General features: G+C 31.4%; 3 protein-coding genes and 3 long non-coding RNA genes across 9 annotated transcripts; 3 read left to right on the forward strand and 3 right to left on the reverse strand.

Annotated features, from left to right (window-relative positions):
* The first annotated feature begins 1851 nt into the window (after positions 1 to 1851).
* Positions 1852 to 5229, forward strand: LOC104698894 (ALBINO3-like protein 3, mitochondrial). 3 transcript variants are annotated; one of them, XM_087453327.1, is made up of 10 exons: positions 1886 to 2236; positions 2522 to 2593; positions 2742 to 2844; positions 2958 to 3014; positions 3171 to 3368; positions 3690 to 3737; positions 4280 to 4459; positions 4546 to 4601; positions 4720 to 4829; positions 4909 to 5229. In XM_087453327.1, exons 5-9 carry the CDS (start codon positions 3348 to 3350, stop codon positions 4757 to 4759), a joined length of 345 nt encoding a protein of 114 aa, XP_087309453.1. In that variant the 5' UTR covers positions 1886 to 2236; positions 2522 to 2593; positions 2742 to 2844; positions 2958 to 3014; positions 3171 to 3347; the 3' UTR covers positions 4760 to 4829; positions 4909 to 5229. The 3 variants fall into 3 exon arrangements, with proteins under 3 accessions (XP_087309454.1, XP_087309453.1, XP_087309455.1); XM_087453329.1 differs by having other exon boundaries at positions 3171 to 3236; XM_087453328.1 differs by having other exon boundaries at positions 1852 to 2236; positions 2742 to 3014; positions 3171 to 3236.
* Positions 5230 to 6251: 1022 nt separating this feature from the next.
* Positions 6252 to 7043, reverse strand: LOC147942566 (uncharacterized). Its single transcript, XR_015559619.1, has 3 exons — positions 6903 to 7043; positions 6750 to 6797; positions 6252 to 6628 (listed from the first exon to the last, which is right to left on the reverse strand). It is a non-coding gene; the product is annotated as an uncharacterized LOC147942566 (long non-coding RNA).
* Positions 7044 to 9226: 2183 nt separating this feature from the next.
* LOC147942567 (uncharacterized) lies at positions 9227 to 10375 on the reverse strand. Its single transcript, XR_015559540.1, has 4 exons — positions 10236 to 10375; positions 10062 to 10159; positions 9732 to 9960; positions 9227 to 9589 (listed from the first exon to the last, which is right to left on the reverse strand). It is a non-coding gene; the product is annotated as an uncharacterized LOC147942567 (long non-coding RNA).
* Positions 10376 to 11462: 1087 nt separating this feature from the next.
* On the reverse strand, positions 11463 to 12282 carry LOC104790828 (uncharacterized). Its single transcript, XR_768824.3, has 2 exons — positions 11884 to 12282; positions 11463 to 11800 (listed from the first exon to the last, which is right to left on the reverse strand). It is a non-coding gene; the product is annotated as an uncharacterized LOC104790828 (long non-coding RNA).
* A 9237-nt stretch (positions 12283 to 21519) lies between these two features.
* LOC104790829 (histone H4) lies at positions 21520 to 22073 on the forward strand. The gene has a single exon (XM_010516613.3). The coding sequence runs from the start codon at positions 21648 to 21650 to the stop codon at positions 21957 to 21959; it is 312 nt and encodes a 103-aa protein (XP_010514915.1). The 5' UTR covers positions 21520 to 21647; the 3' UTR covers positions 21960 to 22073.
* Positions 22074 to 22422: 349 nt separating this feature from the next.
* Positions 22423 to 24410, forward strand: LOC104790830 (ACT domain-containing protein ACR9). Of its 2 annotated transcripts, none has more exons than XM_010516614.3 (6): positions 22423 to 22730; positions 22816 to 23034; positions 23121 to 23226; positions 23295 to 23649; positions 23749 to 24033; positions 24116 to 24410. In XM_010516614.3, the coding sequence occupies exons 1-6, from the start codon at positions 22574 to 22576 to the stop codon at positions 24260 to 24262; spliced, it is 1269 nt and encodes a 422-aa protein (XP_010514916.1). In that variant the 5' UTR covers positions 22423 to 22573; the 3' UTR covers positions 24263 to 24410. The 2 variants fall into 2 exon arrangements, with proteins under 2 accessions (XP_010514916.1, XP_087309120.1); XM_087452994.1 differs by having other exon boundaries at positions 22473 to 22730; positions 23171 to 23226.
* The last annotated feature ends 1854 nt before the right edge of the window (positions 24411 to 26264 follow it).

Consider the following 26264-nt stretch of genomic DNA (forward strand, 5'->3'; position numbering starts at 1 on the left):
GGCTGTATCACGACCGAGCCGCACCCCCTTTCCTCCGACCAACTTAACCAACCGAAGCATTGTAAATGCTTATGCACATGCAACTACCCCATTCCCCAGAACCATAAGATCAGTAATGTACCGTACCTCCGACCCTTAGGTCTTACTCGCCAAACTCTCTATCTCTCGGAACTCTCTTCCCAATATTTTACTCGCACTCTCGAGTTTACTGTGGTATTTCGCTTTTTTCCCATCCCCCCCAAATGGGAGAAATGCCCTCTTTATATAGGGTCCTGGGCCGCGGTTTTGGCCCCAAAAGGCACCCCTCGGACGAATCCGTTCAATTGCTCCTTTTTGCTTGTATACGCTCGGCCATACCCGTTCGGCCATGGCTGTTCGGTCGTGCCCTTTCGGTCACGAGCTTCCCAGCTGACCGGTACACCGTCCACTACCATCCAGCTGGGTCGAGCTGGGTCGAGCTGTCCGCAGCTGACCGAGAGCTGTCCGCAGCTGGCTGAGAGCTGTCCGCAGTTGGCCGAGAGCTGTCCGGAGCTGACCGATCTTTATCCCCTACTTGGCTCGTTTTTTCTCCATTAACCGAGCTAACGAGTAGCTCTTCCCCGACTTGTCCGAGACCTCCCTACCATCCCGGACCATGCCACAGCCTACGATCCTATTCAGGATCGCGGGCGTTAATACACTAAATGTAAAATAGAGAACCCAAATCTAAAAGAAAAAGTTCTAAAAATTAATTTAACATATTGTAATTGTGTAAAACATGACAAAAATTAAAAAAAAAATATTCAAAAAATGGGTAGTTTTGAAAAAGGGTATTTCAAAAGGGGCACAAATTCAGAGAAATTTATAATAATTATTAGTTTATTTAGTTTTAATTTATAGAGGTTTTAATATATGTTCTCTAATTATATATTAAAAATCTGGCCAATCCATTGGTAAGTTTTGTTATGATAAAAAATAAGAGAAAAATTATATTATTTTTAATATCTTCAAATTAATAATTTTTACACAATGTAATTTAAAACTCTTATATCTATATTAACATTTTTGAAGTTCATTTTGTGTTATGCCCTTTTAGTTTTGTTTATTTAAAAAGTTATTTACAACATTAACCCCTAAAAAGTTTCCAAAACTAACATTACTCCAGATTTTGTTTCCTAAATATTTTTAATTTCATTCCAACTAAAAATAATAGCAATCAATATGAAAATAAAAACTATCAAATATTTAACCACACATTCTGTTGTGTTTTGAATCTGAATCTTTCGCAAACAAAGAAAACAACAATTTGATTCCCATCTCGTTTTCCAAAACCTGTGAGCTTTGATTCTTAATGTAAGAAAAACTTCGATTGATATTTATTTAACATATATATAAACTTATAAAAAATTAATTATTACGAATATGTAAAATTAAAAAATAAAATAAAATACTATATAATGTGGTTATATAGTAGATGAGTTATAAAGAGGACATATTGAAATTAATAAAATATTATTAAATTTGTGTTAACACAGGTTAAATCCTCATTTAATTATTTATCAATACTTAAAATATTAGAATATTTGACATAAAATCAAGCTGATTTAACTATGATTGTGTTAAATAATTAAATCATTAGGAAAAATGTGACTTAATCATAACGTATAAATTACTTATTATGTATTTAGATCCCTTATTTTCTGTTATAATAATTAAAATTCAAAATAGAATCTTTAACACTAAACAAAAAAAAAATAACAAGCAAATGATCATGAAGTGTATTGCAGGTTAAAAAACAATATAAACATTTAGCTGCATAATAATAAAATATAAATTATAATAAAAATTATGTACGGCGGGTTAAAATATAGTATATCGATAAAATGTCAAACGTCTTAACATATCCGTAAACAGTTAACTTTTCATATACAACGTATCATCAAAGAAGCAACGGTACAGTCTTCTTCACCGTAAATGGCATTTCGTAGGGTTTTAATCCTCTCTCTCTCCTCACCATATCTCCGCTCCGGCACATCCGTCAATCCCTCTCGGTGTTTTCCAGTCCCCCGGACATGGACTCTGAGCTGACTCGACTCAGAGACGTTTCAATCGATGGATATGGAAGCAATGGTCATGGGTTAGAGTTGGGCGATTTAAGCCAAGATTTGATCGGAGCTGGTGTGTCAAGCTATGATTACTTGACTCGACCTGTGATCTCGTTGCTTGATTCTTACCATGACCTTACTGGATTGCCTTGGTAAGTAATAATACAATGATACATGATTTGGGTTTCTATCGTTTCTCTGCTTATTGGAATCGAAATTGATTGAAAGTTTCGAGCTTTCACCTCCTAATTGACAAATCAAGAATCGTAGTTTTGTGTCTTTTGAGGGTTTTGTGTTATTAGTGCGTCTTTTTTTATTACCACTTATGTAACATTCTTAGTGGGTGTGTAAATATATTGTATCGAATGACTTGAGATATAGTTCTTTGAGTGGCAAGAAGTTGTAGGCTTACTCCCTTCATTTTTTTCTTCTGGCAGATTTCATGTTTTTTCTTGTGGATAACTGGCATAAGAAGAATGCCACTTACTCATCATCCTGGATTTGATTCGGTAAGTCACCAGCCAGTATATTGGGATCACTTATAAGTATATTTTGAAATTATATATTGAAGGTTTCTTGTATATCTGGCCTCTGTTTTGGGAAGTGCCTTCTGCCACACTCTCCTTTTGATAGAATCCCTTGTTCCATTGGTTGCAGGGTAGAGCTTTATGGTTCCAGAATTTGACTGAAATTCCCAATGGTCTTTTTGGTCCACTTTCCCCCTTTTTAATTGCTGGTTTGCATTACACAAAACACGCAGGTCCATCCTGTTGTTTCTCTTATTGCATTCCACATCACATCAACTAGAATAATTTCTGCTGAACTATACTTCCTGTTTCTGCTTCTTTGAAATATATATACATTTTTCTCCAGATAATCTTAACAGCATCTTCTGTTCACAAAGTTGATAAATTCGCGGAATTGGCAAAAGTGAGTTTTCAAACTTTGTTGTGCAGTTTGATAACAGGAAGTTGAACTGCCTGGCATCAACTAAAAATACCAAATTCTACTGAAAGAGGAAATATCTCAACTGTTCTTTATGCATGTTACCTAACAATTGATGGGAGTTTATGTTCTCTTCTGCAGGCTTACAAGACATTTCTGAATCTTTTGACAGTTGCTCTTTATTTCCTCTCATTCCAAATGCCTCAGGTAGATTAATCTCTTTTCATATGCACCCTTCTGAAGCTCACATATTCTTGTTTTCTTTATGTTGGTACATAAAGAGGTTCTAGCCAGATAGTCTTTTCCATTATCGTGACTATGATACTGTTTCAGCGTAAGGTCATTCAACTAAGCCTTCTTTGAACACAAAACTCGGATTTACTTGGCCTAAATTCCCTTTTTAAAACTTGTATTGGCGACTAATCTTGAAACTATGCCATTTCTAACTAGACCTTTTCCTTTTTCAAGAGTATGTGTTGTTCCATTGTAAACCTAGTGTCTGGCTGCGTTTTGTTATGATTTACTGCTCTCAGTTTACTAGTACTCCCTGGAACAGCCATTTTCATTCCATTCTTTCTATTAGGAATACTGTATTTACATTGCTACCTGTTCAAAAGTTTCATTTCTTCTCTTTTTTTTCTTTTCATAATTACTTCTCAGGGAAGTCTGCTCTACTGGGCTACCAATTTGTCATTCAGCATAGCTCAGGTTTGTCCTAAAGATTGCAGTCTAAGATCTACTTATGATTTTTGCCTTTTGATGGTGTGAAATTTATGGTTTGTATGATGTGGGGCAAGCTTTCTCTAGACCAAAAAATGAGAGTCTCGAATTCAGGCAAAATTTGAGATCATAGGTTAAACTAAATAGATATAGATTTTTGTGAAAAATTGGGCAAATCCAAAATTATTTAGGGTTTGTAATCTTGAATTCATGTAAACTAAAAACTCCATTATATAGTGGCAAGTGCTACTCAGCATCTGAGTCAGGGTTGGATGATGTGGGTATTTGACTTGAGGATCCAAAACTTATCTTAGACGTTGACCCTAAGTTACTGATAACTCTGTAGTAATTAGTTAAAAGTTTAGTAATTCTCTCTAGGGAGATTGGTCTTTATGCTGGTTATGGGTAGACTAGAGTTTACAATACAGTACTTATGGTCTGTGTATCTGTTCACAACAACTCTACCTTCCCTTTCACATTAGATATGTAAGTACCCTTTGGTTCCTTCATATAGTGCATTGGCTTTGTAGCAATCAATCCTCAACCATCCTGTTGTAAGTGCTAAGTTGGGTCTACAAGGAAACGACACTGTTCAGAAAGAGACTGGAAATCCTATATTGACAAACATTAATGAAGCCCAACTCTCTGATTCATCCTCGAAAGGACGCTTGATCTCAGTGCATAACTTAACCCCTAAAGAGTTGGTTGCTGTAAGTCGATGTGATGGTTAGGGATGTTTGAACAGTATGTAATCTTCCACATCTTTGTTACTAATGTTAACAGCTTTCCTTACCAGCTTTTTGCCAAATACTTGTCCGGAGGGCACAAAGAAAAATCAATTCCGCTATTAAGGTAACTATATAGCGAGGATTTATTATCAGTGCGAAAAGCATTTCCTTTATATATAGCTTTCACCTATCTTTTTTTACACACGTTGGTACTCAAAAGCGTTTTTCGCTCATGTCTTTAGGGAAAGACATCAGAAGGAATCACACACCTTGAAAGAGTAGCAAACATGGAAGAGCCTGACGATCCCAATAGCAAAGCTCATTACTTGGATGAATTGGTTCTCTACTCAAGGTAGAAATATTAACAAGTGAATTATTCTCAAGCGTTAGGTCTTGTGTAATGTTTTGATCTTATCATTCTGTGTTGTCAGTGCTATATTTAACGAAGGAAGGAGAGAGGGAGCTGCAAAGTATTTGAGAAGAGTGGTGGCTTATGATCCATCCTTCAGTGAATTGTTAAAACAATGCGAAGAAGATGATACCATTCCCACTTCTTCTTCTTCATGTAATTCTACCCACAAAACTTCATAATTTTTTTTGTTTCTGTTGTTTTCTTTCCATAAACTTTACTGATTTTATTTTGGGTGTTGGACCATTGAAATCGATTTTTTTTGTTTTGTTTTTTTTTTATAGACAAATAGAGAATATGGATAGCTAATTTTCTTCTATTCTATTCAAAATAAGTTAGGGGATATTATTATACAGTATAAAATAAAAGCAAATAAATATTTATTTTCATAGTATTACTGGGCTTGATCCCCACATTAAGTTTATATTACTTATATACTAGTATCGGACCCGCGCTAGAGCGGTGGAGAATATTTACAGATATAGATAATAGATTAAAATATATTATAATTTTGTTTTACTATAATGCGGTCCATCTTAGTGATTAATATATTAGTGTAATGAATTTGTATAAAATAGTTGAAAAGCAAGTAAATAGTTATATAATGAATTTTGACACAATGAATGGAAAAAAATGTGAAAATTTTAACAGCTTAGGAAAAAACTTGCAGATATATGTGCTCTATAATAGATTGTATACAATATTTATTTTCATTTTACTATAATTCGATCGAGAGTCATATTTTGTAATAAGTTTGGATAAAATAAAAGATGATAAGACAATCACTAAATGGTATTATAATGAGTATTGACAGAACAAAAAATGTTAACAATATTTAAAATTTTAATATTGTCATTAGTTTGGAAAAAATAAGACTGCTAGAACTGAGGATGTAAATATATTAATTTAAAAAATGATTTTTAAGATATATATGAAAAGTTTAATGTAATATATATTAATCTAAGAATTTTTTTGTGAAAAGAATTACATTTATCGCTTGAAAGTAGGACTGCTAGTTTGGATTAAAAATTTGGTTGGATAAAATTACATTACAATTAGCATTAGGATTTATATGTTCAATAAAATATTTTTAATATTTTGAATTGATGTTTCAAACAAATATAAAATTAGCAGTAATTGTGATCGTTATAGTCTCTAAAAATTAAAAAGAGATATTTTACAATAATTTCTCATAGAGATTTTGTTATCTGTTTTAGTTTCTCTCTTAGAAGCAATTTCGAATTTTGTGTTATTTTTTTGCTTTTTCTTCAAACACAACCAAAAAATCACTATGTAATTAATAGCAACGTTTGGCAGGTTCTCATCGATTTATACTTTAAGTCTCTTCTTAACCCTTCAATTTGTAGCTTCACTCTCTATCAGAATATGTGTTTCAGGATTTGGAAGCGGGGAAGCAGTTAGCAGTTCAAACTGCCGCAACAAAGATGGAAAACTCAAGGTGGTATTATAATATCTTTAAGATCAACACTGTATTTTGCAAGTATTTCTCCCAAATACAATAAAAGTAAGAACATTAGAATACTAAAAATAAGAACTATAAGTTAATTTTTCTTCATGCCCTAAAGAAAACAAAAAAAGAGTGCATGTTAGCATACAAAAAAAACACACTTTTACACATTAAAATATGTTGAAACCCCATAAGAAGCATTTGGCCTCAATAGAAGTAAGATACGATTGGATGCCAAAAATGATAGAAAAAACATTCCACCATGAAGAGCAACCTACAACAACATCAACAACAACATTAGATGCAAATCCTGAAGAGAAATAGACTCAACATTCGACTCAGCATTTAGTTTCAAATTTTTGAACATGAAGAGAAATAGAGGAAAAGGCTTATACCAAATTTGGAGCAACCCATCCGAGAGTAGCAGAGAAGATAGTCATGACCTAAGAATAAGCAAGACATAAGTTTTCAAATCTAGTAGAAATTCATTGGAATCTGTAGTAAAAATTCAATGAAACCAATAGTAAAAAGGACTATGAATAACTTACAATCCAAGCCCATAGATAACATGCCAACACAAGTATCCTATCATAACGTCAATCTCCAAGGCAAACGCCATAGCGAGTGACATCGTAAAACTCTTGAATTCATCGTTTATAGGAAAAAGGATAAATGAAATAGACAACAAAGAAATAGTGGAAGGGATAATGATTCAACCTTGATGACTAACATTGTATTTATATAGCAAGACTATTAGCATCAACAATTAGGGTAGTTTTTAGGGTATATGACTTCTAAGAATATATTGCATAATTAATAGATACTAGTATTTTTGCAGCAGTTTTTGCTCAAAAATACTTTTTGGAAAGTTTTTACATTTAATGCATTGACTTTAATATTAGTTAACAAAAATTTCAAAATTAATTATAGGTAAAATTTAAAAAAATAAGGAAATCTTTCTACCTCATTCAAACATAAATATATGATTCCGTTTCATTTTTATTTGAATTTATATTTAAATTATCTTGAATTATTCTATAATGCATTTAGTTAAAAAAATTGTGATTTTTTACTGCACATGATGTAATACAAAATTTATAAAACAGACATATATTACTCAATAGATGAATAAAAAATTTACGGGTACAATATCCCACATCGCCTAAAAAATTTGGGCAATAGTTCATATTCATACTATAAAAGAGACCAAAATGGTTCATAATACAATTGAGTAGAACACTTGATTTATCAAGCATTCAAACTTAAAAATAATTATTTGGTTTATTCCGGTTCTTTATTTTAAAGATTTTTAAAAAGTTAAATATTATAAATATTTATATTTTTAGAAAAACTTTATAAAATGTTAAAAATATTACTAACATTTAAACGTTTATGAAGTTTCAAATATTATAAATATTTCAACTTTTAACAAAAGTTAGAAGACCTTGAAAATATTAATAATATACTTAAACTTTTACGAAACTTCAAATATGAGAAATACTCAACCATTTTAGGAATTCCAACTATTATAGATATTTAAACTTTATAAGAAGCGTCAATCTTATAAAATATAAATGGTTACAACCTTAATAAATAACATATCAACTCAATCTAATATTCATAATACAAAACAATAAATATTAAAAATTAAGATTATATTTTGCGAGTTAAACTATCTGGGGAAGGAGTTATATAGCGGGACCGGTTTTGTCGATATTTATATAAATTTAAAATATCATTAATTTGATTAATAAATATTATGTAAAAAGAATTTATATTGCAGTATTATATGGTTTAAACTTTAAACCATAAAATTAACAATTATTATATGATTATAACATATTTAACCAACAAATATAATTTATAATTTAAATATTTTAGTTATAAATAATTTGTCCCGCGGTGTACCGCTGGTCCTAATCTAGTTCGGTAATATAATGTTCACTATTTAAATGTCTTGTTCACAATAATTTAAGGATGGAATTTTAATAGATTTACGATTTGGATATTTAATAAATTTCATTCAAATAACAAATTACATTCAAACATGTTTAGAAAATTTTCAAAAGATTGAGATCTTCGCGGTTTGGGAAATCAATTATTGATATATTAAATATGATAATTTTGTTAAAGTTTATCGTAGGATTATATTGATTGATTTAGATTTTATTGTTAAGACTTATAAAATTTCCATTTTAATTAGTTTATTAGTTTCCTAAATTACAGGATCGATCAATATTCTAAGATTGATATCTCATAAATGAAATGATATTCCTATAATCTAATTTGACGTGGGATTGAATCCTATAACTTTAAAGCCCGTAAGACCGTAATTGTCGGCCTAGATCAGGTACGGCAATGAAATAAAAATGAAGTTTTTATTTAATTTTTATTCAAAAGATTAAGCGTTCTAAAATCTCGAGAATGGGTTAAAAACCAAACCCATTAAGAATCCGACTGCGAAATATCCAATTGCTAGATTTCGGGTAATTTCGAAAATTTAACCCGACCCGAAAAACGATGAAAGACTAATTTATCCTTAATTACTTTGAATTCTAGATTAAGTTTTGGTGGCATAATCGACATAGGTAGAAGTTGTACTTCTCATTTACTAATATAGGGATGTTCTAAGAGATGAAAATTTATTGGTTCAACCAAAATGTTAAAATTCCTTTATCAAAGGGTAATTAAAAAATGTGAGAGTTTATTTTCTTATGGAAGTTACATTGCGTTTATTCCACGGACCCTTTGTGGATCTAATTATGACCCTATCCCTTTAATGATAATCATTTAGCCCATAAACAAAGAATGTAATACCAAGATACTTAACAATTAGATAGGTGATCTAGTTACTAACTATATATAATACAAAAGCATATTCAAAGTTAACAAAATATTAGTTTTTTTCATGTGAGAATATTACAGAGCAAATAAATAAATAAAACAAACTAAGTTTCCTTTGGCCACAGACCACTAGACATACCACCTCCCTCACACCACAGAATAGAATTATACGAACTGTTTTTTAATTTGTCAGGACAACTGTCGAGATGTACCAAATAAACGTGGAAACCGGCTTTTGCAAGAGTAGCAATATCGGAGCTTAGATCCTTCTCCCCTGTGATTACAAAGAGTGGGGCAGGGTGAGACCGGGTTAGGGCCCAGTTGTAGAGGTCTTTAGCGATCTTCACGTCATAGTAATCCCTCACATCGCTGATCACTATGCCTTTCTTATCTAGATTAAAGACAGAAATAACATTAAAAAGATAAATTAATTAAATTAATAAGAAAAACTTAGATCGAGAAAAATAATACTAGATAAATAATACTTAACTTTAAATTAATAAGAAAAACTTAATGGAGAAAATAATACTTACTTTTTGATGGGGCTGGGTTTTTAAGACACAAGAGTTTAATTTTTTCATGTCTGTTAATTTTCTAAATTTCCCTTGAGATATGAGGTTCAGGATGATCTGAACGCTGCACGTATGTGTTGATCTTGTAAACGCCATAACCTCTTTCCAACAGTGACTACTGGATATTCTTGAAAAAGTTTTCAGGTTCAACCTCTCAGAGGAACGGAACAGTCATAACATCCCAAAATACCTAAAGACAAAGAAATAAGAATTAGTATTGAATTTTAAATAAAAATTAATATTCAATTTTAAATAAAAAATAATATTAATTTTATCGAAATGTAAAATTACCATAGCACGAGTAAGATAAGCGGTTTCCAACGCTAAGATATCTCTCAAAGCAGGAGATTGTGGCAATGTTGGCTCTCCAGATGGAACTATGGGAAAATCTGACAAAATTAAACATCACATTAACAATTAATAAATAATAAAAATTTAATTACAAAAAAAAAAAACAAATCTTACATATTATGGCTGAACACAACTTTGCCCAATCTTCAGAATGATCGGAGGCTTTAAGCTTTTCCGAAGAACCACTTAAAGTATAAGCCTAAAAGGTATAATACCCATACGATTTCAACTTATCAACGAGGAGGGTGTAATCGCCGTCACTAGCAATAAGTATGAAATAGGCTGGCGGTTGCTTTTCCAAGCAATACTTTAATAAGTATTTCACGAGAGCGATGTCACTATCATCTCTTGCAGAATTTGTTAAAGGGTGAAAAAAAATATTATGTTAATTAACAAATATTTCTCCACACATTAATTAATAATTCATGAGACAAATATGTATATGATTAAAAATAAACAAGCATGCCATATTATGGCCGTGAATGGAAGCACTCCAAAGTGCGTATTTTAAGACTTGAAAAACAAATCCACCAAATGTCACCAATCACAGTTTCTTTTAGTGATTTGCGTTTTTCTCAAATAGTGAAGATAACGTATATGCGTTTTTCAAAACCTGATAATTAACACATGGAACGCTTTTGGTATAGCAAAATATTTATTTATTTGTTTTATTTACTTAATTTATGATTAATAATAAACATGTTTTAAATTAAATTGTTAAAAGTTTATAAATCATTTACTTTTTAAACAGTATATTTTTTGAAGAAATAATTTACTTCATTATTTTCATATATGATAAAATAATTAGTTTAAAAATTTTGGAAAAAAAGTTAAGAAGAATAAGTTCTATACTTAAAAAAAAATTTAAGACTAAATAATAGATGATATTACTATTTATTTATGATATATTTGTTTATGATGTTTGTTTATAATATGTATTTATTATATATAATTATCTAATTATATTAGTTATTAATAAAATAATATGAATTTCGCACTCCAAAATAGTTTTTTCCCAATCAAACATTATTTTGTATCACTTATTTTGCATTAACCGCACTTGTCACACAAATACTTTTATTCCGCACGTACCACAGTTCAACTGTGCCGCACGTACCGCAGTTCAACCGTGCCGCACTATCAAATGGTTTGTCCCGCACAACCAAATCCGTTGTTACCATTCGGACCCTATGTTGGTGAAAAATAAGAATAAGCTATATTTGTGCAAAAACCGGGTTAAATTTATCTGAGCAAAAACCGGTTTACTCTTGACAGAACTCAGGTAGAATAATTAGGGTTTAGGGTTAAACAATATAATTCACAAGACAAATAGGTATACAGTTTTGTGAAGAACAAAAGATTATATTATAGTTTGTGAAAAATCAGAATTAAAGTTATATAATGTAAAATCTGGGTTAAATTTAACTGTGACAAATTTCATGTAAAACGATTTACTAGTCATGAAACAGTAAATATTTACATGTCGTCTTTTCAACTGTATTTAGCGTCAGATTCATGTCTGGAGTCACCTCTGTAAACTTTGGCGGGTAGTTTACAGCGAATGCATCGATGGAAGACAACTCTAACCCGCAACGCCTGAGATTCCGCTTCAAATAATCGAGTGCTTGAGATAATGACTTGTTGGCAGGGATAAGATTATTCTCCACATCCCAAGCTCTCTACAAAATCAAATGCATTAATAGAGATATTATTTTGATGACTACTATCGTATGTAATGTAATATACAGAGGAATTTATTTACCTTTACAAGACGTCTTTTGGAGGGATCATGCTCCTTTGATGGTTTTGGAGGCGCTGCGATGGGTAATCTCCGAGGAGGGGACTATGGAACAAGCTCACAGTTAGCATCGGCTGAAGAAGCATCGGCTGAAGAAGCATCGGCTGAAGAAGCATCCGTGTCTGAATGAAGAGCAACAGGAGGAGGAGCGACGGGAGAGTCGGTGTCGTCTGAGTGAAGAGGAAGAACATCAGAGCATCGCTTTTTACTCCCCTTCTTCTTCTTCTTCTTCATCTTCTTCCTCTTTCCTCTAAGAGTAGAAAAATGCATAACGGCGGCGAGAGATCTAGAGTTGATGGATTGAAAAAACTGAAAAAGTTAAGGGTTGCGGCGGGTTATCTCTGGAAAAAGAAAAATGTACATATTAGGGTTTGAGGGAGGCTTAAAAACTTTTATTTGGACTTGTGTCTTTTTTGAGCCACTTTTGGGCCTTGAGAAAAAGGCTTCAACTTTTAATATGTTTCGAGTGTCCACGTTTCTTTGTTTTTTTTTGTATTTCTTTTGATTATCAAATCTTATCCCTATATAAGTAAAAGAGAAGTATAAAAGTGCTTCCGGGTCGGATCAATTTTGCAAAAATAACCCGAAATTAAGGGAGTTGGATCCGAGTGAAAAATATCTGCTGCGTTTAGAGTGGATTATTGGGTCATAATATAAAACTAAAATTTAAATAGATTTTCCATAAGTGAACCACATTAGTTATGTGAATATTTTGTGTTCCTCTAATTTAGGAAACTATTAATCATTCTCGATTAGTATTTTATTCGACAAGAACTTTACTAAAATTTGGAAATTGAATCAATCTGAATATAGCATATACCATAAATAATAAAATGATAAACTCGTAATCGTTTAATATAATATTCTACCATAAATTTTCATTAAATATCTAACTAAAATATATAATTAAAATTAAAATATTGATATATAATAGATTCCTATATGATTTTTAAAAAAAATGAGATTATTATTTTAATATATAAAAATTAAAATTATACTATAAATTATTATTATTAAAATATTAATTTCCTAATATCTAAAATTTTTACTATCATTATTTGGATATGAATAGAAACCGAAAAAAATGAAAACAAGAATAATATTATTAAATTTCCTATAACATAATCGTATAACAATTACAAGGAAACTACTCCGTCAAAAAAAAAAATACTAGGAAGTTACTATTTTTTATGATATTTTTTTTTTCATATTAATTTTCATAATTAATAACCGATTTATGGTAATTTTCATATTAATTGCTCCTAATAAATGTGCAGATTTTAAAAATATATAATTATATCTAAAATTAATATTAAATTTTTGGACACACTTATTCTTCTTAGAAATATAGAGATGTGTCAATACTTTCATGATGGAAACATATTCTCTTCTTCTCTCCCTCTCTCTTATCATATACTAATTTAAGTTCTAAAAATCTTGTGATCTTCACATTACCTCTTCTTCATTTTTAATACGATGGTTGTTTATCTATATCATATTGTAAATTATCATATGGATTTTTAATAACATAATAGGATTTGCATAATTTTAATAAATTTGAATAACTATTTTTTTTAATAGAGCAAATTGATCTATGTGTGTTTACAATAACAAAATATGCAGTTCTATAAAACTCACATATTATTATGCCATGAGGGTTTGTATACAATTTCATCAATATTATTTATGGTTTCATATACATTAATTATAATCATATATTTTATAATATAAATATTATTCATTTAAAATATCATGATATTTTTAAGAATACACAGATTGGTTTGCAAAACTCACATTCATATTATAGAGCGGTTTGTCAAAAAAAAATAGCGGGTTTGTCAAAAAAAATAGCGGGTTAGTAATAATATTTTTGCCGATGCAATTTTTTACAAATTGATCCGTCAAAATATATATTATATGTTGCACTTTTAACAAATAACATATTTTACAATATTTTAAGTTCATTGCTACTTTTAGTACAAATTATATTACATATGAATAAATATTCCTCCGCGCTGTAGCGCGGGTACGCTTCTAGTATTAAATAAAAGTACGAGCTATAAGCTCCTAAGGCTGTCCACATAGAATTTAAAACATCAAATCGGAATTCGTTATGTCACTAATTAACATTTTCAAATTTTTAGAATTTTCTATATTAAAATATTTTTTAAATGACCAATCATGATTTGATATGTCATTCATTAAAATTTTCTAAATTTCCAGAATTTTTAGAAAAGGGAAAACTTTAAGTTTATGGAAATAAAATAACTATGTACAATATCCCACATCGGCTACAAATTTTTTAGACAGCGGTTCATAACCAGTATAAATAAGATTAATATACTTCCAACAATGAATGAGCAAGAAAGCTGGATTTATCAGGCGTCCAAGTTTAAAAGTTTTATTTGGTTTGATCCGGTTTTTTATTTGATCAAATTAAAACTCTAAAAAGTTTCAATAAAAAATATTATAATATTTAAAAAATTTATAAGTTTAAATATTATAAATATTGAAACTTTTAAAATTTCTTAGCTTTAAAAAAGTTTATAAATATTATAATTTTAAAATTTTAATAGTTTAAAATGTTATAAATATTGAAACTTTTTAAAAAGTTCAAATATTATATTTCAAACCTTTTAAAAGTTTAAAATATTATAAATATTGAAACTTCTAAAAGTCTTAGCATTTAAAAGGTTTCAAAATATTATAATTTTTAAATTTAAAATTTTTAAAAGTTTAAATATTATAAATATTGAAACTATTAAAAGTTCTTAGTTTTTAAAAAGTATTAAAATTATTTAAACTTCATAGAATGTTTTAAAATATTACAATTACTTAAACTCTATAGAAATTTTAAGACATTGATGACGGAATACCTATATGAACTTCAAATACTTAACATATGATATAAAGTCATCGGCTAGAACTTTAAATTATTTGAAGTTTAAAGTCATATTATTAAATATTATATATTTGATTTTTTAATATCTTGAAAATATCTTATTTATCTCTATTTGTGTTTTAAATCTCTTATTTTTTAAAACATATTTTTGTGTATTTTATAATTTTTGTGTATAACTTTATAGGTGATTTGATATTAATTTAGTAAGACCTTGATTTGATGTTGTTTGAGTTGATTTTTGAGATTTAAAGAAAAAGGATCAACGACAAACACATTTTTGTTAGCTACACATGTGTTCATATTACTTTCTCTGCAAGTACTTTGCAATTTTGTAGTAAAAATTTTGGTTCAAGAAGTTTCAATAAATGTGGATTTAAAAAACAGGTAATTATACGGGTGAAAGTATCAATAATTGAGTGCATGTAGTAACTATGCTGATTCATTCAATTTTACGAGAAAAGAGAATGATTTTGGTCTTGGAGTTCGATGGGTTAACAAGTTATGTGGTTATCTAAAAAAAAGATTTTAAATAATTATTCAGTAGAAAAATGTGAGGAAGCTGACGAAAAAAATAAATAAGAAGAGTATAACAAAGAACCGGACAGTAAAAGCTGACGTTTGTCTGGTGGTCAAAGAAATGGTTTAGTATATGCAAGATCACCAGTTCGAATGTCTAATCCGCCTCACCTAGACATTCAGTTAAATTCATGATTCTTTTGATCAGATTTGATTTTAGCACAACTTTTTTTTAATATTTTAAAATTTGTGTATCTAAAATAAAATTTTGTCTTAATAGTAATTTAAAGTTTTCTATAAGTTAATATTTTATTACTGTCGTCAATCATATATAATTTTCACTAAAATAAAATATATCAAAGAAACCCACGCGTAACGTGGGTTCAAAACTTAGTTTATTACAAGACATTAATTGTTTTATAAAACTAGCCCTAGGCATAATATCCGGTACCGAAGAACCGTATCGGAACCGAACCGATAAAAGCGGTATCGGGTAGGGTTCGGGTTAAGCAGAATTACCGAATGGGCTAAGAGGCCTTGGTAAAATGGACTATGGTCCGGGTTCGGGTTGTAACTTAAGTATATTGGACCACCGTTTTAGATCTGTTTAACCTAAATGCCTAATAAAGCCTTGACCCACTAAGGCTTCGACGGTAGTTTGAACTTATTCTATCTCTTGTTTTAAGTTGGTTGTGAGTTTATTGAACTTAATGTTATGGTATTTGGTTGTGCTATGGTGAAATTTAATGTTATGGTATTTGGTTGTGTTATAGTGAAACTTAATGTTATGGTTTTAATTTATGGTTTAATCTGTTATTTTGGTTATTTACATGGGTATTTATAATTTTAATCGGTTATCTCAGGTTTTAGTCGGTTATTTGAGTACTTTGGTTACTGAAAATAACCGAACCGATTATAACCCGGAAAAATTTCGGGTTATTTCGGATTTTGTATTGGAGTAGAAAACCGCTCCAAACCCGGCCAGTTACTAACCGTACCAAACCGAATTTTTTGTAAATTACCGAATGGGATCTATAGGTCTTATACCGATTTACCCGAAACCCGATTGGGTAGAACCGAAACCCGATTGGGTACCCAATTGCCCAGGACTATATAAAACATATACATACGAGAGATTTGCTTTGAAAGAGGAAATTCATAAGATTGTTAATTAGACTATCTCCAATGGTAAGTTTCTTAACATTATTTTAACTACAAAAAGTACAAATTTTGAAATTAAAACTTTGTTAAAAGTGTTTTGTTTATAACTGTTCATTTAACTACTTTTAAGACTTATGTTTATAACTATTTTTAAGTTAAGAACTTTGTCAAAAGTATATCTTAAAACTTATGTTTATAACTAGTATTTTTTTATCACATATCTGGATAAATTTAAATATTATTAATTGATTATAATGACTGCTAGTAACAATCAAAATAATATGTTAATCTATCTTAACATTTTCGAAGTACATTTTTGTGCACCTCTTTCTAAAATATCGATTTCCACAAATATCCTTATTTTAAACACTCTTAATCAAAATCATTAAGGTTATTTTCGTAAACATGTTTTAATGGGTCGGTTCAAAATTAAAATGTACAAACCGAAATCACAATCGGATCCTTACTAATTATGTCAGTCGAAATTGGAAACAATATTGATTGTAGAATGAAGTTATGGTAATATTCCGATTATAACAAAACTATATATAAGCCAAAAAAATCGACACTAAATATCCGCTAATGACTCTTCCAGATTATTAATCGAATAAACAACTTCCCTAATTCTAGCTACGGCTGGGCATTCGGGTAACCCGTTTGGGTTCGGGTATTATCTATTCGGGTTCGGGTAATGGGTTTAGAAAAATAGAACTTATTGGGTATTTTTAGATATATGGGTTTGGTTTGGTTTGGGTACTATCGGGTTCGGGTCGGTTTGGGTTACAAATTTTAGAACCCAATTAGTACCCGAACTACCGGGTACCCGAAAAAATATAATTAAAATTAATTAAATTTAGTTAAATTTTGACTTATGTGACAAAATTTTTTAGATATTTCGATTATTTTTGATATTTAGGTATAAAACTAAATGAAATATTCAAAATTATAATTATAATTTTGATGTAATTGCATTATATTAATGATAAATATTATAAATATGTTTATATGTTCGGGTTTATTGGGTATCCAAACGGGTACCGGGTATTACTCGACCCTAACCCGAACCCACGGGTATTAGAAAATAGAACCTAATAAGGTTTTATGGACAAACCCGTACCCAACCTGAACCCGGTTTTTTGGATTAGGTTCCGAATTGGATATTCGGGTACAGTTTTTAATGCTCATGCCTAATTCTAGCAATAAAATTAACTAAATCCAAAGTGTTAAGATCTTTCGACATCATATATAGTAACAAAATTAACTACACACATACGAGCATAATATATACTAGAAGATACTTAATCAACCATTCTAAAATTTTAAAATTAAAGATATGTCAATATCTTTTAAACTTGGTCATCAAGCGTTTATCAACTAGCAGTGACAAAAGCCTACCATTATCAACATTATAAATAGGTGTCAATAGTGCCGACTCAAGGTTTTGAGGGCCCCTCGGCAATTTTTGTTTTTTTAACGAAAGACCAAATTTTTTTTTGAACCTCTGTTATATCTAATAAAAATATGGATTTCTTTTTGATAATATATAAACACTTTATAAGATTATAAAAATTTATTTTCGTTCTATGTTGGAGTCAGTTTGAGATAATTATAGAAGATAAAGAGTATTTTTGGTTATTGATTAGTAAAAATAAATCGTTAAAACATATTTTAATGAACTATTTTTGTGTTACAAATTTTGTTTTTGCCTTTTTTATCTTATATTATTTTTTTTGTCCCTTTATCTTGCATTATTTCTGTTTTTGTGCCTATTTATCTTGCATTATTATTATTATTATTATGCCTCTTTATCTTACATTATTTGTCTGATTAATCTATGAACACAGGACGATCGCACTCCTTGTCCCCTCTCTAAGCCGGCACGTGTCATTAACACAACCTTTAAGCACCACACTGCCACTACATAAATCATAAGCAAAGCTAGACTTGATTTTCTCTGATTACAAGGTTAATATCACCTATTATGAGTGTTAAGATTATAAATACTATTGTTTTGTTTCTAATATTTTGTTGTTTCTTATTTATCAAGATCTTATTAGCAAGATCCATGCAACAGTCAAAAAAGATTTGGTCAATTATCATGTGAATTCTCCCTGTTGATGATTATGGATCAATGGACACTCATTGAGAACTTCCAACTCACGTCATGTGAATAATCTCCATAATTAGATATTTTTTTTGTAGGTGATTAATAACGACATAGCAATAAAAAAGCAAGTTTGTTCATCAAAACTATAAACTTCGTTGTCTTCTATGACTTATTTAAAAACATTGTTTGTTCCATGCATGGACTATCATGTTCTGTTATTTACATTACTCCACATATTATCACTACCATATTTTGTATATCTGTTATATTAAACAGTTTTTTTCCCATAGGCAAGGAGTCTACAACCGATTAATTTACCTCAAGCAAAGAGTCTGCAATCGATTAGCTCTATCTTTAATCATTTGTTTTTATTTTTTTTCTTTATAACACTAGGGTTTATATAATTATATTTGATTAAATTGTTAATATTTCTTTCAGTTATATTGTAACCAAAATTGTTATATTTTGTGTTTGTAAAAATTTAAAAATGTGTTTTACTCCTCAAAAAAATTAATATAATTTATTATTATAGTTTAATAATATTACATTCTTATAGATATATTATCAATAGAAAAAAAACTATATTTATGTCAAAGTAAACTAACTTATATTCACTAATGAATTGTATTAAGACTTACAAATATTAATTTATTTTCAGATATAAATGTATTTGTATTTTTATTCAAATAAGTGATATTTATTTTCAATGTATAAATCTGTGATGGCATATAATACCATTTTCAGTTTAATTCACATATTTTTTCAAATTCAACCACAAAAATATATATATATATATATAACATTGTAACATCTATACTGAAATTTAATTCACATATATAAACACTGTAACATAAATTCAATCATATCGTTATACTAATTTAAATTATAATAAAAAAATTTGACCTGCGGTGTACACAGGGTAAATTCTAGTTAATATTGTATTATATTTTCACGTGAGCACTAGATTTCAAACCGGTTGTCGACCAGATCGAGAGCAAGGACTCTCCACCAACCATCGCTGATGTTCATGAGCGCTTGCGTAATCGCGAAGCCAAGCTCCTTGCCGTTGCTGCTGCCACTCCAACTCCATTTCCCATCTCTGCTAATATGGTTCAACATCGTCCAAACAACAACAGGTATCAGTCCTTTCAATAACTTTTTGAAAACTATTGAAGAATATTCACAATCCTGAAACCTCCCTTTCTCTCTCTCTCTCCAGGTCCATAGCGAGTTGCCTGAATGCATCAAGGTATTCTTAACATCACTCTCATCAGTCATCATATACAAATCTCATTTTCTCTCCTAAAACTAAAAGTAAGGTAATTAACTATGTTCAAATTTGTGTTTCCTATACAACAGAGGCTGGGCAGGTTGCTTGGGCAGGAAGCAATCAAAAAGAACAAAACCCCTAAAAACAGGACCCCGTATATGTGAATTGCGTTTATATATAGTTATACCAGTTGATAAATAATATGCCACACAGGGTTCAATGAAATAAATCTTATTTTGAAATTGGTTAGAAAATAGAAACTATTGCTAGTTTGTAATATAACGATAGCTACCGTTTAGGGGAAACTCATTGAATTTTAATTTGACCTTTCAACCAAAACATAGAATACACCAAATGTAATATTACTGATCGTGTCTACACGCCAAATATTAACGTCCTTTTCCTTTTCCCATTTTATAATGTTGGTAACTTTCGACTTACCTTGTAAGATTCGCGATTTAACAAGTTTCCAATCCAAATTTTACAATGTTTGTTTTAAGTCTCTAATTCCAAAAAAAAAAAAAAATGAGGAAAAAGGTTCCTTTAAGGATCATTAGTGGTAATGCAAATCACAATGTAGATGTTTGGCAAATTGTTTTAAGTATCTTGATCTGTATCACATTTTCTTGTTTCGAATTGGCTTGCATCACTCAGAAAAGAAACGAACCATGTTGCTCCTTGTTTGTGACCATTGGTGGTGATGGTGCTTAGTTTCTCTGATCATTTAGTCCCATGCCCCCATACACACTACTAAACAAATGCTCTTGTTGTTCACGGCCAGTCGGCCACACATACTTGGAGCATCTAGCTCACCTAATCTTGGTTAATTTACCAATTTTCTCGAATCCACTACCACGAGGTCCACGACCATCTGGCCCACGAGTATTATGCTCACTATATTTTTTTTATAGGTACGGTCACATAAATAATAAAGGGCTTTTAAGACCCCCAAAAAAAAAAAATTTATTTTGGCCATCTTTACTAAATAGCTTGTATAAGTTTTAAATACTTGACCTATTAATTTCAACTAAACCTATTGAGCATTTTATTTATACAATGACCTCAATTATTCTTGTTCAAGAACGAGATGAGCGATTAATCAATAACTAAAGTTACATATTTTCAAGAAATGACTTTTTTTTTTAACCAATTTTTTTTTTTATATAATAAATGACTAAAATTACATAATTTTGACAATAAAACCTAAAACATTCAATCGATGAATCGAATTATCAAAGTAAGGATTAAAACATGAAGTCTCAAATTTCACATATTCTTACCTTGCCCGATCTACCAATCCAAAGATTAGGGATTGTTTGCAAAATCTCGTACGAACTTCCACCTCACATCCTCCTTTCACGACTTCTTTATCTAGAATGTGGGACAAAAAAGTAAACAAATATCAGAAAATATTCCAAAGACCTCGCCACCTCGGAGAGGAAGAAGAGTAGGATGTTAACGAAAAAGGGAAAGATGTTTTTAATGGAAAACACGCGAAAACAAAAACCGCAAAAAAATTCTCCCGCTATAAAGTTAACAAAACATTTGGAGACATTCGTGAGTCACGCGGATCGACTCTACTTACCGTTGATTATATCTTAATCGACGGTCAATAACTATCCTTAATATCCACAGAGATTGAGAGATCCATCATCACTTTATATCTATGCCTATATAAACAAACACACCGCTCTCTTCTTTTTTATTTCACATCTCACCAAATCTTAATTCGTTTCACAGAGCAAAATCAAACTCAATTCTTCTCGAGAAAAATGTCAGGTCGTGGAAAGGGAGGTAAAGGTTTGGGCAAAGGAGGAGCCAAGCGTCACAGGAAGGTTCTGAGAGACAACATCCAAGGAATCACCAAGCCTGCGATACGGAGGTTGGCTCGTCGAGGTGGCGTCAAGCGTATCAGCGGTCTGATCTATGAGGAGACACGTGGCGTTCTCAAGATCTTTTTGGAGAACGTTATCCGTGATGCTGTTACTTACACCGAGCACGCGAGGAGGAAGACGGTGACTGCCATGGATGTGGTCTATGCTCTTAAGAGACAAGGAAGGACTCTCTACGGATTCGGCGGCTAGGGTTTTGAATTGTTTCTTCTTTTGTGCTTTTTTTACGTTTATTAGAAATGTTAATTTTCAGAATTTGCTGTTAATTCCCTAAAAACTCAAAAAAAACGAAGGATCTATTTGCAATTTCGTATTCTTGATTGTGTTTCTCTTTTCTCTATATGCTTGTTTAGTTTTCTTCTAGCCATCAACTCATCATCATCGTCATCAAAATTGTAAATCTACTTAGGCCAAATGTCTTGGTTGGAGATGATAAACCGGATCGGTTTGGATTGGGTTGGTTAACATACTTATATTGGAATCTGTCGTCAAAAATCAACGGCGGTTATCTGGTTTGCTGTGAACAAAATCAAAATACTAATCAAAATCTGTGTTATGAACCGGACTGCGATAATTGGTTATTATACCAAGCCGTGTTGTATGTACGAGACTAACCGGTTTGTCTATATTAAACCTAATTTAATTTTCGGTTTACAACAAAATTGTCAAATCATATATATTAATCAATCTCCCTCACTCTCTCATGTTCTAGAGAGAATCAGAAAGGGAAGGATCCAGAGGAGACGACGAAGCTTGGATTGGAATCAGCTCTCGCCGTGAATTTCATCGGAATCGATTCACGAGAAATGGGAGCTCCGGGAAGCGAAGACACCGTTATGATAGAATTGGGGAAGAAGCTAGGAGACGCGCATGTTATCACCGTGAATTGTCCTGATAGGACTGGTTTATGTTGCGATGTTTGCAGAATCTTACTCGATTTCGGGCTTTACATCACAAAAGGAGGTACGATTCTTCCAGAAATTGGCTCAAAAATGTTCTTCTGTAATTTGTTTGCTTAGATAACGAAATGATTTTGGTATGTTGTTAGATGTTACAACTGATGGAGTATGGTGTTACATAGTATTGTGGGTGGTTCCTTACTATGATTCTCTTAGATTAAGATGGTCACATTTGAAGAATCAGCTTGTATCTGTATGCCCGTCTTGCTCATCCTACTTTGTGCTCGATTTGGTGTCTTCTTGCCCTGCATCAACGCCTGTTTACTTGTTGAAGTTCTTTTGCCTAGACCGTAACGGTCTCTTGCACGGTACTGTGACTGATCTGAGATCGTCGTCTGTGTTGATTTTGCTTTACTGAGTGTTTATCTTGATTGTGTGAGAATCTTGTTTGTAGATGTTACTAGAGTACTAACTGAGCTTGAGCTCTCGATTCAAACCGTGAAGGTCACTACGACGCCGGATGGGAGAGTTATGGATCTTTTCTTCATTACAGATAACATGTGAGTAAATTAATCTGCTCCTTAAGACTTGCTGGTAAGTATTTTAATGGTGATCATTGTCTGCTTAGGGATCTTTTACACACAGAGAAGCGCCAAGAGGATACACGAGGGAAGTTTCGTTCTGTCTTGGGAGAATCATGTATAAGCTGTGAACTTCAGTTGGCTGGTCCTGAGTATGAATGTCATCAGAATATTCCATCTCTTTCTCCAGCAGTGGCTGAGGAGTTGTTTTCGTCTGAGCAGCTTACCGATGAAGACAATCGCGTTCAGCTTCTTTCTGATGATATGATAAAGCTGAAGGATTCTGTTATCACAGTTGACAACTGTTTAAGCCCGGCTCACACATTACTCCAAATACGCTGTGTTGATCACAGAGGCCTTCTCTATGATGTATTAAGAACATTAAAAGACTTTGAGATTAAGGTAAATGGTAAAGATAACATGCGTCTTTTGTCAGATTTTGAGATATTAGATCATTGCCTTTCTTTTGTGTTATCTTAGTTTTGTGATCTGTTTCTGCAGATGTGTTATGGCAGGTTCTCACCTGAAACGCAAGGTCATCGGGATCTAGACCTATTTATTCAGCTGAAAGATGGGAACAAGATCGTGAATCCTGATAAGCAGAATTCGTTATGTTCACGTCTGAAGGCTGAAATGCTTCACCCTTTACGTGTCATAATAACAAACCGAGGGCCAGAAACTGAACTTATGGTTGCTAATCCAGTTGAGCTATCTGGTAAAGGCAGACCAAGAGTGTTCTATGACGTGACCCTTTCACTAAAAGTGCTTGGAATCTGTGTTTTCTCGGTAAGAACCAAATCTATTCACGGAAATCTTTTAATCAGTGACTCTTAACTGTGAACTGCTTTGTCTTTTGATTCAATCTCAGGCTGAAATAAGGAGGTACACAGCTAGTGACAGAGAATGGGAAGTGTACAGATTTCTTCTGGATGAGAACTGTTTGTTCCAGCTCGGTAGTGCTTCTGCTAGAAATGAGATTGTTAATAAAGTGAGAAGAACATTAATGGGTTGGTGAATTGAAGACATAGTATATTGAAGACCTAGTACATTAATGGTTATGTGTTAAATCTTATAGGTTCATGTAAATGCTTTGACCCGTTTGTCTGTTGGTAAGTCCTCTGCCAATATCGGCTTTAGTATATTTTGGTATTTTCCCTTCGAAATGTCACACCAATTATCACCCATCACTCACATCTTCACCATAACAAAAAGGAAAGAAGATGCTCATCGCAGATGTGCTTTACCGTTCTTGGCAACTGATCACGAGTAAAACATAGACATAAGTTACAAAATCATCACAGCACACCCCGTTTTCGATTTGAGGCCGAGGCATCTGTTGAACTAGACATCGTAGTATAACGGTTGTGAATGGCTACCACAAAGCCGTAACTAAATGACCCGAAGGGTGGAGAATAGATGCAAAAACAGCCAAAATCAACCCTAACTATTTGCTGAACACTATTTCATACCTAAACTTTGACACTCTGCAAATAACAACTTGAACAGTATTAAAATTCAAATTTGTTCTCTGAACTATATAAAATGTTGTCAATTTCAATATGCTCAAATGGTGCTAAGTTAAAGTTTAACGATGATGAGTCAAATGACCCTAGTCATCCACATAACATTGGGACTTACAAAAATGACATCGTTTTGGTCATTTTTGGGTGTGTTGTGACAAAAAATGACCAAAAATGAAATTCCACAACATACCCAAAAATGGACTTCAATACCCCTTTTTTGTCAGACGCTTTGTTTCTTGCCACAACACACCCAAAAATGACCAAAAATACGTCATTTTGGTAAGTCCCTGTGCCACGTGAACACCATAGGTCGTTAGACTCATCATCATTAGACTTTGACTTCACACCGTTCGGTCGGATGTTGAAATTGACAATATTTCATCTAATTCAGGTAGCAAATTTAATTTTTCATACGATTCAAGTTGTTATTTGCAGGGTATTGAAGTTAAAGTATGAAAAAGCGTTTGACAAATAGTTGATTTTGACCATTTTCCAAGCAGCTTATATCTCCAAGCAGCTTTGGTTTCTCTTTGTTTACGACAAGATATATCTGAGTTTAAGCTAAGAATAACTAGTTAATTTAACTATACTAGTATTTGACCCGCGATATAATAAATAATAAATTTATTTTACATAAATATAATTTAATAAAATTAATTTGATATGTATAATATTTTAATATTGATGGTGTTAACAAAATAGTGAAATGATGGTTTATACGTGTTGTAACACTAGGGTAATGATACTTTAAATTCATATTAATATTGATCAAAACTCGTCTGACCAAAGAACCTTTTCCTATGACATTTTTAAAATCTTTATAATCAAATTTTCAGGGTTTTCAATTTATTATATATAATATTTTCTTTTACTAAAGACTCAAATTAAACTGGATCAAAACTTTTAAATTTGGATGCTCGATGAGTTAAGTTTTATGTGCATTAAGATTTATATTTATTTTGGTTTTATTTATAATATGACTCTCAACCATAGTATAATTTTTTTAACTGATGTGTGACGTTAAACACACAATTTTTATTCACTTAATTAATACATATCCTTTTTTCAAAAACAAAATTACAATAAATGCAGAAAAATCTAAAATTTTCTTAATTTGATGTATTATATGCAATGTTTTTAAACCTATACCAGACCAGCCGGTCGAACCGGTTTAACCACGAACTAGAAGCTATCCTGGTCCGGATATTACTTAAAAACCAAATACTAAAAAACTGGGATAAAATCAGGAAAACCCGGCTAAACCCCGCTAACCAGCGATTGAATCGGCGGACCGGGTCAAGTTCAACACTTAATTATTTAACTTAAATGAGCATAAATAAAGAAGAAATCATGTACTGCTTCCTGTATTGTTTTGGGATGTGGGACAAAATATGAGTGTATGTGGCTTCCTTCTTTTTTTTGTTCAGTCACATTTTTTTTTAATATTAATTTATGTGGAATTCAGCTTCCTCTAGGTAATCCTGAGCTTAAAAC

The sequence above is a fragment of the Camelina sativa genome, chromosome 6, assembly GCF_030686135.1.
Source record: "Camelina sativa cultivar CO46 ecotype springtype chromosome 6, ASM3068613v1".
In the NCBI taxonomy this organism is placed as follows: Eukaryota; Viridiplantae; Streptophyta; class Magnoliopsida; order Brassicales; family Brassicaceae; genus Camelina; species Camelina sativa.

What these genes read in the sequence shown, in the direction of transcription:
- LOC104698894 (XM_087453327.1), top strand. Translation starts at nt 3,348, where the DNA reads ATGATACTGTTTCAGCGTAAG. An exon ending in CCCCTAAAGAGTTGGTTGCT is followed by an intron (nt 4,460 to 4,545) that starts GTAAGTCGATGT and finishes TTTCCTTACCAG; the next exon opens with CTTTTTGCCAAATACTTGTC. An exon ending in AAATCAATTCCGCTATTAAG is followed by an intron (nt 4,602 to 4,719) that starts GTAACTATATAG and finishes TCATGTCTTTAG; the next exon opens with GGAAAGACATCAGAAGGAAT.
- LOC104790829 (XM_010516613.3), top strand. Translation starts at nt 21,648, where the DNA reads ATGTCAGGTCGTGGAAAGGGAGGTAAAGGTTTGGGCAAAGGAGGAGCC.
- LOC104790830 (XM_010516614.3), top strand. Translation starts at nt 22,574, where the DNA reads ATGGGAGCTCCGGGAAGCGAAGACACCGTTATGATAGAATTGGGGAAG. An exon ending in GCTTTACATCACAAAAGGAG is followed by an intron (nt 22,731 to 22,815) that starts GTACGATTCTTC and finishes GTATGTTGTTAG; the next exon opens with ATGTTACAACTGATGGAGTA. An exon ending in TAAAAGACTTTGAGATTAAG is followed by an intron (nt 23,650 to 23,748) that starts GTAAATGGTAAA and finishes CTGTTTCTGCAG; the next exon opens with ATGTGTTATGGCAGGTTCTC.